This window comes from Diceros bicornis, chromosome 17, assembly GCF_020826845.1.
Source record: "Diceros bicornis minor isolate mBicDic1 chromosome 17, mDicBic1.mat.cur, whole genome shotgun sequence".
NCBI classification, from domain to species: Eukaryota; Metazoa; Chordata; class Mammalia; order Perissodactyla; family Rhinocerotidae; genus Diceros; species Diceros bicornis.
The window spans coordinates 48,371,534-48,385,238 of record NC_080756.1 but is presented as its reverse complement, the minus strand read 5'-3'; the positions used below and the strand labels follow the sequence as shown (position 1 = coordinate 48,385,238).

The 13,705-nt window shown below is 40.1% G+C and overlaps 1 protein-coding gene across 1 annotated transcript in view; it reads right to left on the bottom strand.

Moving 5' to 3' along the window:
• The window catches only part of DUSP16 (dual specificity phosphatase 16), a 77,415-nt gene that overhangs the window by 28,321 nt on the left and 35,389 nt on the right, over positions 1–13,705 (bottom strand). Inside the window, exons 3-4 of the mRNA XM_058558735.1 lie at positions 9,441–10,034; positions 8,324–8,462 (exon numbers count right to left, since the gene is read on the bottom strand). Of these exons, the coding sequence (XP_058414718.1) occupies positions 8,324–8,462; positions 9,441–9,668 (367 nt within the window). The 5' untranslated portion in view covers positions 9,669–10,034. The remainder of the gene's footprint in view (positions 1–8,323; positions 8,463–9,440; positions 10,035–13,705) is intronic.

Below are 13,705 nucleotides of genomic sequence, written 5' to 3'. Positions count from 1 at the left end.
TCAAAGAGACATTTAATGAGGACCTGCTATGAGCTGGACACAGTGCTAGGTAATGGGGACAGTGGTGACCAAGACAGAGGTCCTCTTTGGAAACGACAGTTTAGTGGTCAAACTTTAAATAATTAGATGAATACCTAACTAATTATGGTAGGTGGCCAAAGGAGTGCGCATAACAGAGGAAACCAACTTTGCCTGGTAGCTCGGGAAGGCTTGACAACTACACTGAGTCCAGCAGGAGACACCTAGGTGAACTGGAGAGAGGAGAGCGCCTCTGTGAAGGTCCAGAGATTGATGCTGGAGATTTAGAGCAACGGAGATCAGGCCTAAAGAGCTGAAACAAACATAAAACAAACTGAAGGCTTAAAATGGCATCAGATGAAGTTCAAGAGGTAGGCAGGAGCCAGCCACTAAAGGGCCTTGTGAGTCAGTTAGGGTTTTTGGAATTTATCCTAAGAGCGCTGATGCATATTAAACTGAGGAGTGATATAATCTGGATTACATTAAAAAACATAAAATAAAAATATAACTTTGGTATAGTGTGAATAATGGACTGGAAGGTGGCAAGACAGAGGCTATGAGAAGACTAGTCAAGAAGCTCTTGGTGCAATCTGAGGGAGGGATGATGTTGGCTTGACTTGGTAGCAGAACAGGAGAAGAGCAGACAGACTTGAGAGATCAGAAGAAAGATCTGGTGACTGGGAGATGACGGGTGTCACAGCCTTATCTCCAAAGACTCACAATGCCCACCACAACAAAGTACAAATTTATCCTTCTGGTATAAAGGGCTTGCATAATTTGATTTCTTTTCCTCTCAATTCCCATTTCTCCCCTTCACAAAAAATTCACTCTAGTCTCCTCACTGCCCCCTAAAATCTATGTTCACTCCTGACATTTTTAATCATGTTTTTCCCCCTCAATTAGAATGCCAAGGACCCTCCCCACCAAAATCTTGTCATCTTTCAAGGCTCAATTAAAATTCCATTGCTGTAATCAAATCTTCCCCACCTTCTACAGACTACACCAAGTCTTCCCTCACCACTGTATCACACAGTTTAGCACATGACCATATGCCTCTCTGTTTCATCCACTTGAGGTGTGTTTTCCCGAATTAACCGCTAAGTTCCCAAAGGCAGGGACAAGCCTTTTACTTTTCCAGTACCCCCTCCCCCAGAGCCTAACCACAAAAGTGTCCAGAAAACACTGAGAGACTGACTGAAAGAAAAGGCCTGGACCTGGCATTCCTCCAGAGCACACGGGTGACAGGACTGGGGCAAGGGAAGACTGATGTCATCATTGTCATCTAGGGTGCTTTTGTTTGGCTTGTGCAAAATATCAGGATAAGGAACCAAGGAACTATCTTTAGTCTGGTCAGTAGTCCATTTTTTAAAAGACACAGCCTCAGGCATTATGTCTTAGCCACTGGTAGCTGGAAAGTGACATAAACTGGCTTACTACATGGCAGGTAGCAACTGGAAAAAAGATGATCCAATTTGGTTAGCCTCATGCAAACCGAGCTCAGAAGCAGAGCCAGCAAATACATGGCAACCATAGGGCAAAACAGTACCTATTTTTAGTCTTTTTTCAGTGGCTCTCAGTCACTGCAGCTTTTTAAACACAAAAAGAGCCAATTCCTGAATAACTGTAGTGCTTTTACTGAAATCCATTAATTTCAATCTCTTTCACCAACTACTACAGGGTTTGAAATGGAACGACTGAAGACTTCCCTTCTCTAGGCAAAGGGACAGAAGAAATGCCAAACTAGATAAGAGAACTGATGATAGCAATAGCAGGTACAGCTCCATTTGTAACCAGGAAGGTCCGGTTCCACTATACTTCCATCAGGGAAGAAAATAACCGATTCCATTAAACCAAAACTATCCACTAATTACACAGAACTGTTGACTGGATCTAGCTCCCTGTTCAATTAAAAATGTATCAAGAATCAAATGCATTTTTATTCACTCCCAGCTCTAACTATAATAGCAAATCTAACTCAAAACAAAAAAATACGTATTTGGCCTCTAACCATAGCAAACATTACTCTAAGACCCTAGCTGTGTTCAGAGACTAAACGTTTATAAATGCCCTAAGCACTGTACACAACATTGCACCTAATAATAAGTGCTTAGTAAGTGGTATCTTCTATCAATATTCAGAGCTAGACTTCAGAACAGAGTAGTCAGACTTTTATTTGATGATCCCCCTGGCTAAAATACTTTAATGCTTTAAAATCTTTTATATACAGTATATTTTTATATATTCCTTCTTCCATCAAATGTGAAGAATATGACTCTGAAATCCACAAAGAGGCTGACAAAGAGCTACCACAAAAAGAGCCTTTCGGGATAAACCTGATCTGAAATGGGCACCCTTGATCCACAGTCCAGCCTCCTGGTAAAATTCCAGAAGACTCTGGGATTATTGTGGATACGGGCCTGGGCGCATAGTGAGAACAGTGAGCTTGGGAGAGCCTTTCAAGGGCTCTGTTATTTTCCTCATTTGTAAATGAAAGGGCTGAAGTCCGTGATCTATTTACAGCTGTAGGGTTCTAACCTGTGCCTCCTCACAGGACAGAAATGAGCGTTATAGAACTAGTAAACTGTTGTGGGTCCTTTGTGCTTTTACTCAGAGTGAAACAGTGAGGAAAGAGAAGGAAATATAACACAGTATCTTTCATTTGTAGGTTGATCTTTATTGCTACTAAATTAATCCATTTATTCTCTTTTCTCTATGTTAGCACAAAATAAAAGTCCAAATTCAGTAGTTTTTCTTTTTCTTCTATTTTTCAACAGGCACCTTAGAAATATAATAGACAAAGGCAAGCAGAATAAATTAATACATAGTGAATAAGTGAAGGCTAAGAGGGGCCAGCCCCGTGGCTTAGTGGTTAAGTGCATGCGCTCCGCTGCTGGCGGCCCGGGTTCGGATCTCGGGCGCGCACCGACGCACCGCTTCTCCCGCCATGCTGAGGCTGCGTCCCACATACAGCAACTAGAAGGATGTGCAGCTATGACATACAACTATCTACTGGGGCTTTGGGGGAAAAATAAATAAACAAAATTATTAAAAAACAAAAAAGAAAAGAAAATTGAGAACTGGTTTTTTAAAAAAAAAAAGTGAAGGCTAAGAAACAAGATTATTTTTTAAAAACTAGTTTCCTGAAGGTTAACAAGACCAATAAAGTTGATCAATAAGTCAATGTTGGCAACTGTTTTCTAACTCATAATGATAACAGTTTAAAAAAAAAAAAAGACTATTGATATAGAGATTTCGCATGCATTATCTAATACAATCCTCACAATAGGATCCTCAGTTATAAAGTCCCTTTTGTGAAACAAATGTTTATGTCACACCCACTCTGTCACTCCATTAATTCAAATTCTTAAGTCTCGTGCTTTTTTTAAACATCTTGTTAAAAAAAATTTTATTGAGGTCACATTGGTTTAAAACACTGTGTAAATTTCAGGTATACATCATTTTATTTCAGCTCTTTACAGAATGCATTTTGTTCACCACCAAAAGTCTAGTTTCTATCCGCCTGAAGTGTTGTTTTTAAAGACCGCTGTGGGAGGATGCATGCATCTTTAAACTGTGCTGATTCAATAACTAACTTCAAATTGGAAAAAAATGGTTTTGCCATTACCTAGCCATCAATGACGATGGAGAACTTTCCAAAGGGATCCAAAATCATTCTTTTTGGCTCAGACGAGGCTGCTACTGATAATGAAAACCCTTTAATCCTCTGGGGGGTGGGGGTGGGGGGGGACAATGCTATGGTTTGGTTTGGCTTGGTTATTGGGAAACTTACTAATGGCTAAATGAATAATCAACTTACATTTACATTTTAAAATATAAAAATATAAACCATTTCAACCATTCTCAATTCATATGGATTCAAGGACTTGTATCTTCGTATGAGCGGAGCTAGGTTTCTAGAGCTGTTAACTCTTTATCAAGGTTCAGTATTGAAGGATCACACAAACTTAGCACTGTTTAACTGCAGCAGCATTTTTATTAGATCTTAAAAGCATGTTTAAATCTACTTAGATGGAAACATTTTCATGTTAGATACTCTTCCCACAGCAGCTATATGTTTGCTCTATCCGAGCAAAGACATTTTGCAAATCATTTATTTCAAAACAATCTCTCGCTTTCACTACATTTTCAGATTAGTTTCATCACTGTTTAATACAATCACTTATATTCTAAACTAATAAATCATATGAAATATAAATGGTATAAGCCTACATGTAAGCTAATTTATATATCAAACATTTACTGAAAACTTAAGAAGTGCGAGGCATTGTGGGGAACACAAAGATGAACAAGACATAGTCCTCAGCCTGAAAAAGAGAATCCAGTAGCGGAGGTAAGCTAACAAATGAAAAAGATAAACAACAATATAAGGTTTAAATAAGATTTTAAGATAATAATGAAATACTTGTGACAGGATGGCATATGGCTGTCAAACATTAAACATTTTGTTGAGAATACTGACTGGGCTTAGAAAAGGGAAAGTAGGTCAGGCGGGGGTCAAGGTCCCTGAGCGCACAGGCCCACAGATGTGGCCAAGAGAGGCCTTCACTGCAGAACCAGGTTCTAAGTTTCAGGATTAGAAGGCTTGGGAGTCGGTCTCATTGATAATCAGCTGTCAAAGTGGCTTAACAGAACCCCTCTCACCTGGTAGAAGCTAACGTGTACTGGGCCAGCCACCCCCGCAAGCAGGACCTGTTCCATATGAAAGGATTAAGCCCACCACATTCCAAGATAGCTTCCTCTAATCCAATCCCCCCGCTTCAGGAAGGCTTCAGTTTTTATGTCCATGTAACTAGTCCTATAGGTAAGTTGGGGTCTCCTCTTGTTTGAGGGAAAGAGCTCATTCAGATGCTTCCTCTATCAGTTCCTTGGGGAGGGCTTCTTGTTCCCCTTCTTCAAAGTCATTTTTTTCTGGGTAAGGTAGCCCTGCAAATGTGAATGGAATTCAGGCCACAATTCTTCACTTCCATATATAATAACCATAAGAAACCATTTCACATATCTAATGCTTTTTTCCTGAATAATCTCAGAGTAGCGGAAAGCTCTAAACTGATGGAGAAATTATTCCAAGAAACCACTTAGTCTTTCTGTTATCACATACATCCACTTGAGGCTGACAAGCATCTCTAACCGTTGAAGCAATAGGGGCAGGGTGTAGTGAAAATCGTCTTGTGACCTTGCCACTTCCTGTAGCACCTGTGAGAAGCTAGTGTGCTTTTCCATGGTCAGTGATCTCCCCTCAAGCAAAATATTTAAGAAACATTTGTTGATATGTCCTTCCATCCCACATCCCTGGAATGTCCTCTGAACAGCTGGACCTTGACAAAAAAACAGGCTGCCAAGAATTGAAGGCCATACCTTCCCCAGCATTCTCTCCACTTACTCCACTTTTCTATCTCTCCAAGGAACAGACTCAGTAACCAAGGGAATTTCCAATTGGTCAGAGGCTTTCGGGTGGCTGAGGAGGCTTTTAACCATCCGGAACCCTATCTTCGGTGTCACATGAGATCTGGTTGCTCAGAAACTCCCAAACAAGGCAATTCAGTCCCTGAAGCCACCTCTTAAGCTAAAAGAAATACAGTATTCTAGGGCGTGGATGACAACATGGTGCTGTCAATACATTCTGCGTGGTTCTTGGTGCTGCCTCAAAGGACTTTCGTTTAGGCCTAGAAAACATTTCCTACATGAAGTGGGGATGTCAGGGTGTTCTGACTCAGAGTGTCATTCCGTGTGTCCCTCGGGTGGATCTAGAGAATCAGAATGAGTCCTTTTTCTTCCTTACCGACCGATCAGTGCCCCTCCCAAAGCTACACATGGCTGATAAGAACCTTCCCCAGTAACAAAGGAGTGCTCTTTGGTAAAGGGGAGAAAGGGCATTCAGGTAACTAAAACACCTGTCCTGGAAATTCAACACGAGCTCATTCCTCCATGAGAGTATCTGCTTGGCCAAGCTGTCAAGTCAGAGCCCTCCAAAGGGAAAAGTGCCTCAAGTAAGAGCGAGGTGGGATAACCACTTTGCTGTGAAGCACATCTTGGTGTGTCCTCCTTGAGCACAACCCTGATCCCATTAAGAAGATTTCAAGGTAAAGTCCCTCACAGTGGCTACAAGAAGCATGAAACGAGTTCCTAAACTCACCCTCCTGGTCTCATGTAACTCTAATAACAGTTGTCCTACTGAATACTCCCAATAAAAGAATGTGCCCATCAACGAGAGACAGAACCTAATATTATAATTCTCAGTTACAGAATTCTAAAAACTACACTCTAAGACAAGCTGGCTTCACTTAAGGACACTAACGAGAGATCAGGCAGAATCACAGCATAAACAAAAGGTGTGGCAACAGACGATGTGAAAGAGACAGGAAACTATGCTTGTTCTCTGAGAACTGAAGCGAAAGCTGATGAGACACTGGAGACATGGAAATCTTATTTAAACATGCAGAGTTTAAAAGTGTTAACACACCAACAACCGATTAATCCTATTCTCTTAAAACCGAAATGTTTATACTTCTAACAATCAATTGCCAATAGTACCAATTTCACTGTACCCCCTCTTTGCGACAAAAGACTAAAGGTGTGAAAATGATGATACCTGCCAATATTTGGTTTTTCTTAGATCAAATTTTTAAAAGCGCTCGTGCCTATCACTGTAGCAGAATCTAGCAGACACAGCAGCTTTGTGTTAAAGGTTACTGTGCAACCAGAGATCTAGATGCTATCCCAAACTGAGCCACATACCCCCTACCTTAGATGGGTCCCCTCAAATACAAGACTGAAGCTTTACTGGGAATTTGACTATGGACAAGTCTTTCTGCAAGTTTGTGTTGGAAGGAGAGGGTGAGCTCTATACATTCTCTCCTTAGGAAGGCTCCAGCCTAACTGAGGAAGCGTATTCCAGCTGCTCAATAAGAGACACGTTAGCCTTTGGGATCAACCCAAGAATTTGAATATCAAACTCATTGCCAACTCCCAAGATATTTGATTTTTCTGAAAAACTAGTTTCCTAATCTAAGTCTATCCCTTCATTCACTCTACAATTCTGACTCACACTGATCCCAAGCTTTTAAACGCTAAATACTGACATTTAGCACTAACTGTCTTGTCAAGCAAAGGGCCTTTTCTACAACCTCGTCCATCTCGTTTCTGGTGCTACCTCAGTTGGACAGAATTATAGCTCGTGGTTGCTAGAAAAGCAAGGCCTCTGATCACAGAAGCAGATAGCTTCAATCCTGCTCAGTCTAGGCCTAGAGGAAAGAAATGACTCATTGCAACTCTTATTATTTTCCAATTTCCTTTCTCACACACTGTACACAGGTAGTATTTTCAATGTGAATCCAAAGCTTGTCTGGTTCTCTGAAAACAATTTTTTTTTTTTTTTGCCTTTTAGGTCTTTTACATTGTGATAATGCTGTACTTAAAGAGAATATTTAAATGTAATATTAAAGAAATATTCAAAAGAAAAAAAAAAAGGTTACTGTGCATTGTCAAATTGTATTCCCCACTCTGAGCCAGTGGGATGAAAGGGCTTTAGCAATGTCTGCAACACAGGGGAAGCAAAGGATGAACACTTTGCTTTGGAATTCAATGAGATGGAACTCTCACACCGCCCTCCTTTAGGGCAGATATAAAATATTTAGTCCTTCTCATGCATATTATAAAATCATCTGGTTGCTCAGCATTTGCAAGTTGAGACTTTTTTAGTTGTTTAAAAAAAACCCAAAAATACACACGTAAACAAGTTTTAAAATATTCCCCCTAATTATTAGAAGAAATATTCTACACACATTCTTTCCCTATCTCATTGTTTATAACATCCAAGAATGCTGATCCTGATTGCTGGAGTCCACTTTAACTATAAATGTTTAATATGAGTTTCACACCGGAATACTGGTCTGGTCCTTGCTACATGAGGTGGGAACTAAGAGCAGGAGCTGAGACGTAGAGCATTTGGTGGCTTGATCACAGGTGAACGTAAAAATTCCTGGGCAGAAGCAGCTGGCTTTGAGCTATCTCTATGGGCACACAGTTCCATGTGGCACTTCCAGCTAAGAAATAGCAAGTGAAGAGGCATCTGAGCTAAGTCAAGACGCATTGACCAATGTGGAAGAATGATACCATTCAAGTTAAATAGAACAGTTACATCAATCAAAAGCCATAAATAAACCATTTCACAGAATAACTTCAAAGTTGTGATGATCTATTGTACTTGGAGCTCACTATGACATACTGCTTTACTCACAGAACTCAGTGAGATTCCAAGCCCTTTCAACTCTCCCACGAGCCTTACCTGCAAGCAGGTGAACCGAGCTGAAGCTCTTCTCCAGTTTACCCAGAAGTACAGTGAGAAAACAGTCTGAAGACAGAGAGGCAACATCTTGGGAGCTTTGATCGTAAACTACAACCTTCTGACTGCAATCGATGTCGACCTACAACGCAAATGTGAGCTGTTAGGAAGGAAGGCGAGGAAAATAATCCCATAAACTACCGGTGCTGACGCAAATAACTTCTCGTTTTCAATTAATAATCTGAACACAAATGAGACGCGGGTGACTTGTGGATAAACCTAACATACAAATGGCTTACGTGCTTGTAAAAATCAACGTTTAAAAGGCAATCTGGATGCTATTTCTGTGTAGATGTCCTCAAAACTCTTTGATTTTAAATCCTTTATGCTCTAAAAGGGTAAAATGTGTACAACTAAATGATATGCAAAATAAACATAACAATCCTTGAACTAAAGAAACATTTTAAAGATGGTTTCTACGTAACAACAAAGAAATCAGTTGTTTAGTAAAATTAAAACATCAACTCATTTTTACTCCTGAAGAAGAGAAACAGCCTTACCTACCACAAAGATGACAGTTTGGTATCCCAGGAATAACTTTCCTTGAAGATAATATCCTTAAGTCTTGACCAACCTCACCTTACCTTCCCACAAATAAAAGCACTTCTAATATAATTAGTTTCTACTTTTTCCCAAGGCACTTTAAAAAATCATTTCCTTTCAGTAATTTGTAGATAATACAAAATAACATATTAATATATTAATTATTAATACACATGCTATATTATATAGTAATAATTACTACTAATAATACAATGTATTAATTATAACTTTTTATTAGTGTTTAAATTAATAAAACAATTTTAGCAAGCCACTAATAGGAAAACATAGCACTTGACCAAATTAAAACAAGTTAACCTTTCTGTATAGTTTAGAAATACTCTTAATGGTGACAATATGGTTAGTAAATTATTTTGAGGTATCATAAGGTACCAAAGTTTAAAAAGCAACTAAAACTTCCTCATATTACTTTCTCCCCTTAAAAATGAGGCTTCACTTAAAATTATTCCTCCTTCTGTGTGTCTATTTATTTTAAAAAGGAAAAAAAGAAAGCCTTTACCTTATGTTTCGCTGAATGCTGGATGAGCTCTGTAATTAACACTTTGTCCTGTTGCAACCTTCGCTTCATAAGCTTGGAGCAGTTGATATTAATGGCTTCCAAAATGTGGGATGTATTGTATTCCACAAATGGCCGGCTATCAATTAGCAGCACTTTTTCCGTTCCACTTTCCAGCAGAGCCACCAACCTCTCAGTAACAATTTGAGTCCCAATCATCTCATGGGCCATGACAACAATAAGTCCTCTTTTCCCACCTCCCTCTTTAATTTGCCACGATGATGTAATGGTGGTGTGCTCAAAGGCTCAGCCACTCCATTGTACTACAACTGTATGAGGTCAGGCTGGTGGTGACTGGCAAAAGCAGAGTTAAACCCATTTTCAGCAAGAGCCCTCCAAGTGAATGTCTCTTTCTCTTTCCCGCTGATGTGCTCTTGCAAAGGGCTCCTTCCACAAAGCAGCCCCTCACATCTGATTCATAAAGAGATGACTGGAATAACCATGCCACAACAAAAGATGCTTTGGGGCGGCCAGTGCATTACATCATTCTTTACCTTTGCTCCCTCGCTCTGACAGCTTCGCACTGAACTGAAAAGCCTACACGAAGGGAGAAAGAGAGACAGAAAACAAAACATGGGGTCAAAAAAAGAAAGAGCATCAGATTAGAGAGAGTGTATGATTCATAATATTTACTCCATTAATCTAATTCCACACGACACACTGTTTCATTGGAACAAACAAACAAACAAAAAGGACAAATAGGTATGGCTTCGGAAACGTACTAATGATAATTCAGTTTTAACTCAAAATACAGAAACTCAAAGCAGAAAAAACAAGACATCTTCATGAATTATAATCACATGGGGCCCAGAACTAAATGACTCGTAATATGAAATCAAAAGAGCTATAAAAAGCTGCTTGAAGTATTATTATTCCAAATGGCTTTCCTCCATTTTATTTGTACTCCTTGAAAAGAGCACAAAAAACAACAGCCTGGGACCAGGTTGGCGATTCCATATTATCAGGACAAAAAATCTTTTTTGATGGCCTGAGAATTACTGTGATGGTAGGAGTGTGCGCACGCGCACGCGCACACACATACACACACACACACACACACAGGCACAAGAGCAGCCGGAGGAGAGGCAGGAAAATGAGAGGTTCTATAAATTTCAGCTGCCTTTTAAGGAAGAGGAGGGACAACAAGGGCTGATATGCCTGTCATACAAACCACTGAGCTAACTGCTGGGGCCTGTGATGTACCCAGCTCCACCCAAGGCGGCCTCACAGCCGTGACCCCGGCCGGCCCATCCCCTCCTGTCCGTGATGCTTCACAGGCTTACCTCTCCCTTTCTCATGCCTCATTAAGAGAATCACCCACTCCCAGCCTTAGAAAATCTCACAGCTTAACCTAGGACTCTGGGTCAGCAACCTAGACATACAGAGCCCTCAATACCGGACCCAATGCTTCCCTATTCTTGCCAAACTCCTCTACTCGACCATTTCCTAACTAACACTAGTCAGAGTTTTGTGCCTGTAGCTTGGACCCCACCCCGACCTTCAATATTCTCAGATTTCTATCTCCCCTGGTCCATCTCTGCTTATATGAAATCCTCTACTACATAAAACTAGATGTCTACTGTTTGCATTCATCTTCTGGAGAATAAACTATGTGATGGCAGAGGTTCTGTATGTATCCTACCTCTACAGTGCTCTGCACATAAGATACTTAATTTACATTGTTACAAGTAACTAAAATCCTCCAAAAACGATTTAAGAAACTGAATAAATAAATAAATAACTGATTTCAGATCAGGATGGTAGAACACTCAAACCCCAATTTCACTGGATCCTACTTCCTAATTTCAGACTTACAAATCAGAAACTGAAGCATATGGAGAAGAGGGAGCAGGATACAAAGAGAAGTGGCCTTGCCACTGACTTGTTACGTAACTTGGGACAAATCCTATAACTTCTCTGAACCCCACTTTCCTCACCTATAAAATGTAGATTTAATATTGGCCTTGTCTCCTCACAAAGCTTGTTTTGAGAATAAAATTACCTAAGTTATCTAAAGTGAGTAAGTAAATAAGCACCTACTCCTCATATACAGAAAGAAAGAAAAATGCTCTCAAGATGCCAGTGGGCGAACAGAGCTGCCTTGCGTCTGGAACCTAAAAGATATCACTCAGCAGATAAAAACAGAAGCCATTCCATCCTCCTGGAGTCCAGCTTCAACCCAGCTGTGCCCTTTCTCACAGAGCCAGACACACGCGGAGTTAGAAGGCACCTGAGACATCATCTCATCCACCCTCACATTTTACAAATCACCTCCACACAATACATGATTTGTCCATTTCTTCTCTTCATTATATTAATGTATTTATTTTTTGTATAGCTTAACCGCAATGAGGTACAAAAGTCACCTCTATCTTCAATTGAAGAAACTAAAGCGGAGAATTTGTCCTAGTCAATCAACCAATACATTTTTGCAAAGCACCTACCAAGGATATAGCACTGAATCAAGTCTTGACTGCTCAGTGATAGCTCACAGCAGTGTAAGGTCCTGTGTTCAGATTGTCTGATTCCCCAACGAGGGCTCCTACTACTGGGTTACCCTGTTTCCCCTACGTATCTGTTCCCATAATGAAACTGAACCGAGAAAGAACGACGTGACTTGGCCACGAGGATGCCCCAGGTGGCACAGAAAGTGGAAATTCGAGAAGAGCAAGTTGATTCCAACAATGGCACCGAGTCTCCAAGTCTGATTGGCTCTTCTCAATGATAAAAAATCCGGATGAGACAAAGCAGTTATCTGGGTTAGCAGATAGAGGGACAAAGGAAGGGAGAAGACAGCAAACATGCAAAAGCTGAATCAGAAAGTTCTCATCTTTGCTTCCCTTCAGCCAAATCTCATAAGCCCAGATCACTGAAACCAAAGATAGGCAACGGCCAACAGTTCTACCAGGCAGAAAATGGTCATTCTCACCCAGAGCACCAGTCAGTAGTTCCAGATACAAAAAGACTCCTTCCCTGACCATGAAATGTCTGGTCAAAGTGACCCTAATCTGAGGATGTAATTGAAGCAAAGGAGTGAACGTGCAATTAGGATAAAGCTGCACCTTTCATGTTGCACTGAGGCCAGCTGGAGCTCGCCTGTTACACCTGTATGTCCACGGTCTGATTTTCCGTGATCCCAAATCGGTTATGTGAGAGGCAGAGCCCTGACAAGGGGGTGTGAAGGGTTGGGTAACAATAGCCTTAAACCTTTTTTTTTTTTTTTAACAGCTAGAGAATTTTGGTTAAGTCCTCATCCCGGGCTACAACTCTAATTTAGAAATTACTCTACATTCACTGTTCATTCTGAAGAATGTCAATACTCTGAGACCAAGGACACGTCTGTGACAGTTTTGTTTTCAAAATCTTCAGCATCAAATAAGATTGAAAAGATGACAAGAGAATATTTTATTGTTGGCAAAACCACCAAGCTAATCTTACCCAAAATTTCTACAAGAAGTCAAAAGGAATAAAAATTCTTAGACTGAACCACAGGGGCCCAAGTACATATAATAAAACCCAGGCCGGCTTTGTTATTTATCTATTTACTTAGCCAATTTTTAAAGTTTTAATTAACTTCTTTCCATTTTTAATAGGCAATGTATTCACATTGTTCATAAAAATAACAAGTATAAAAACGTATATATACTATGAATACATATAGTTTATTGTATGTCCATTATATTTCAATAAAGCTGTTACTGAAACTCCAACAAATACATTTAAATGAAAAAAATGAATACATTGAAAATCCTCCTCCATCCTTGTCCTCCATCTGCCCGAGTCTCCCCAGACCCGCCCTCTAACTGGTGATCACTGTTGACAGTTTCTTCTGATTTCTTCCTAAGATTTTTTTTTAATGAATACAGAATAAAACACACATATTCTTTTCCTTTTGCTTCTTTGTTCAACTGGTTACACAGTATATACACTGTTGTGCATCTTGCTTTCTCTTTCACTTAAAATACTCCAATTTGGTGGGTTTTTGCCCATATTTAACTAGAATGTGATACAATCTATATATCCATAGGTCTTCGTACATGCACTTTTAGAAATCTAAATAAAACATGTAGAAATACTTACCCTTGAAAGGCAACCCCCCCTTTCCCCCAGCATTACACCTATTCAGTTAGCTGTCTGCCTGAGCACCTGAAAGCTGGAGAGTAATTCATGACAGCGCGCTTGAAGGGTCAGCAAATTATTCTCTGGCC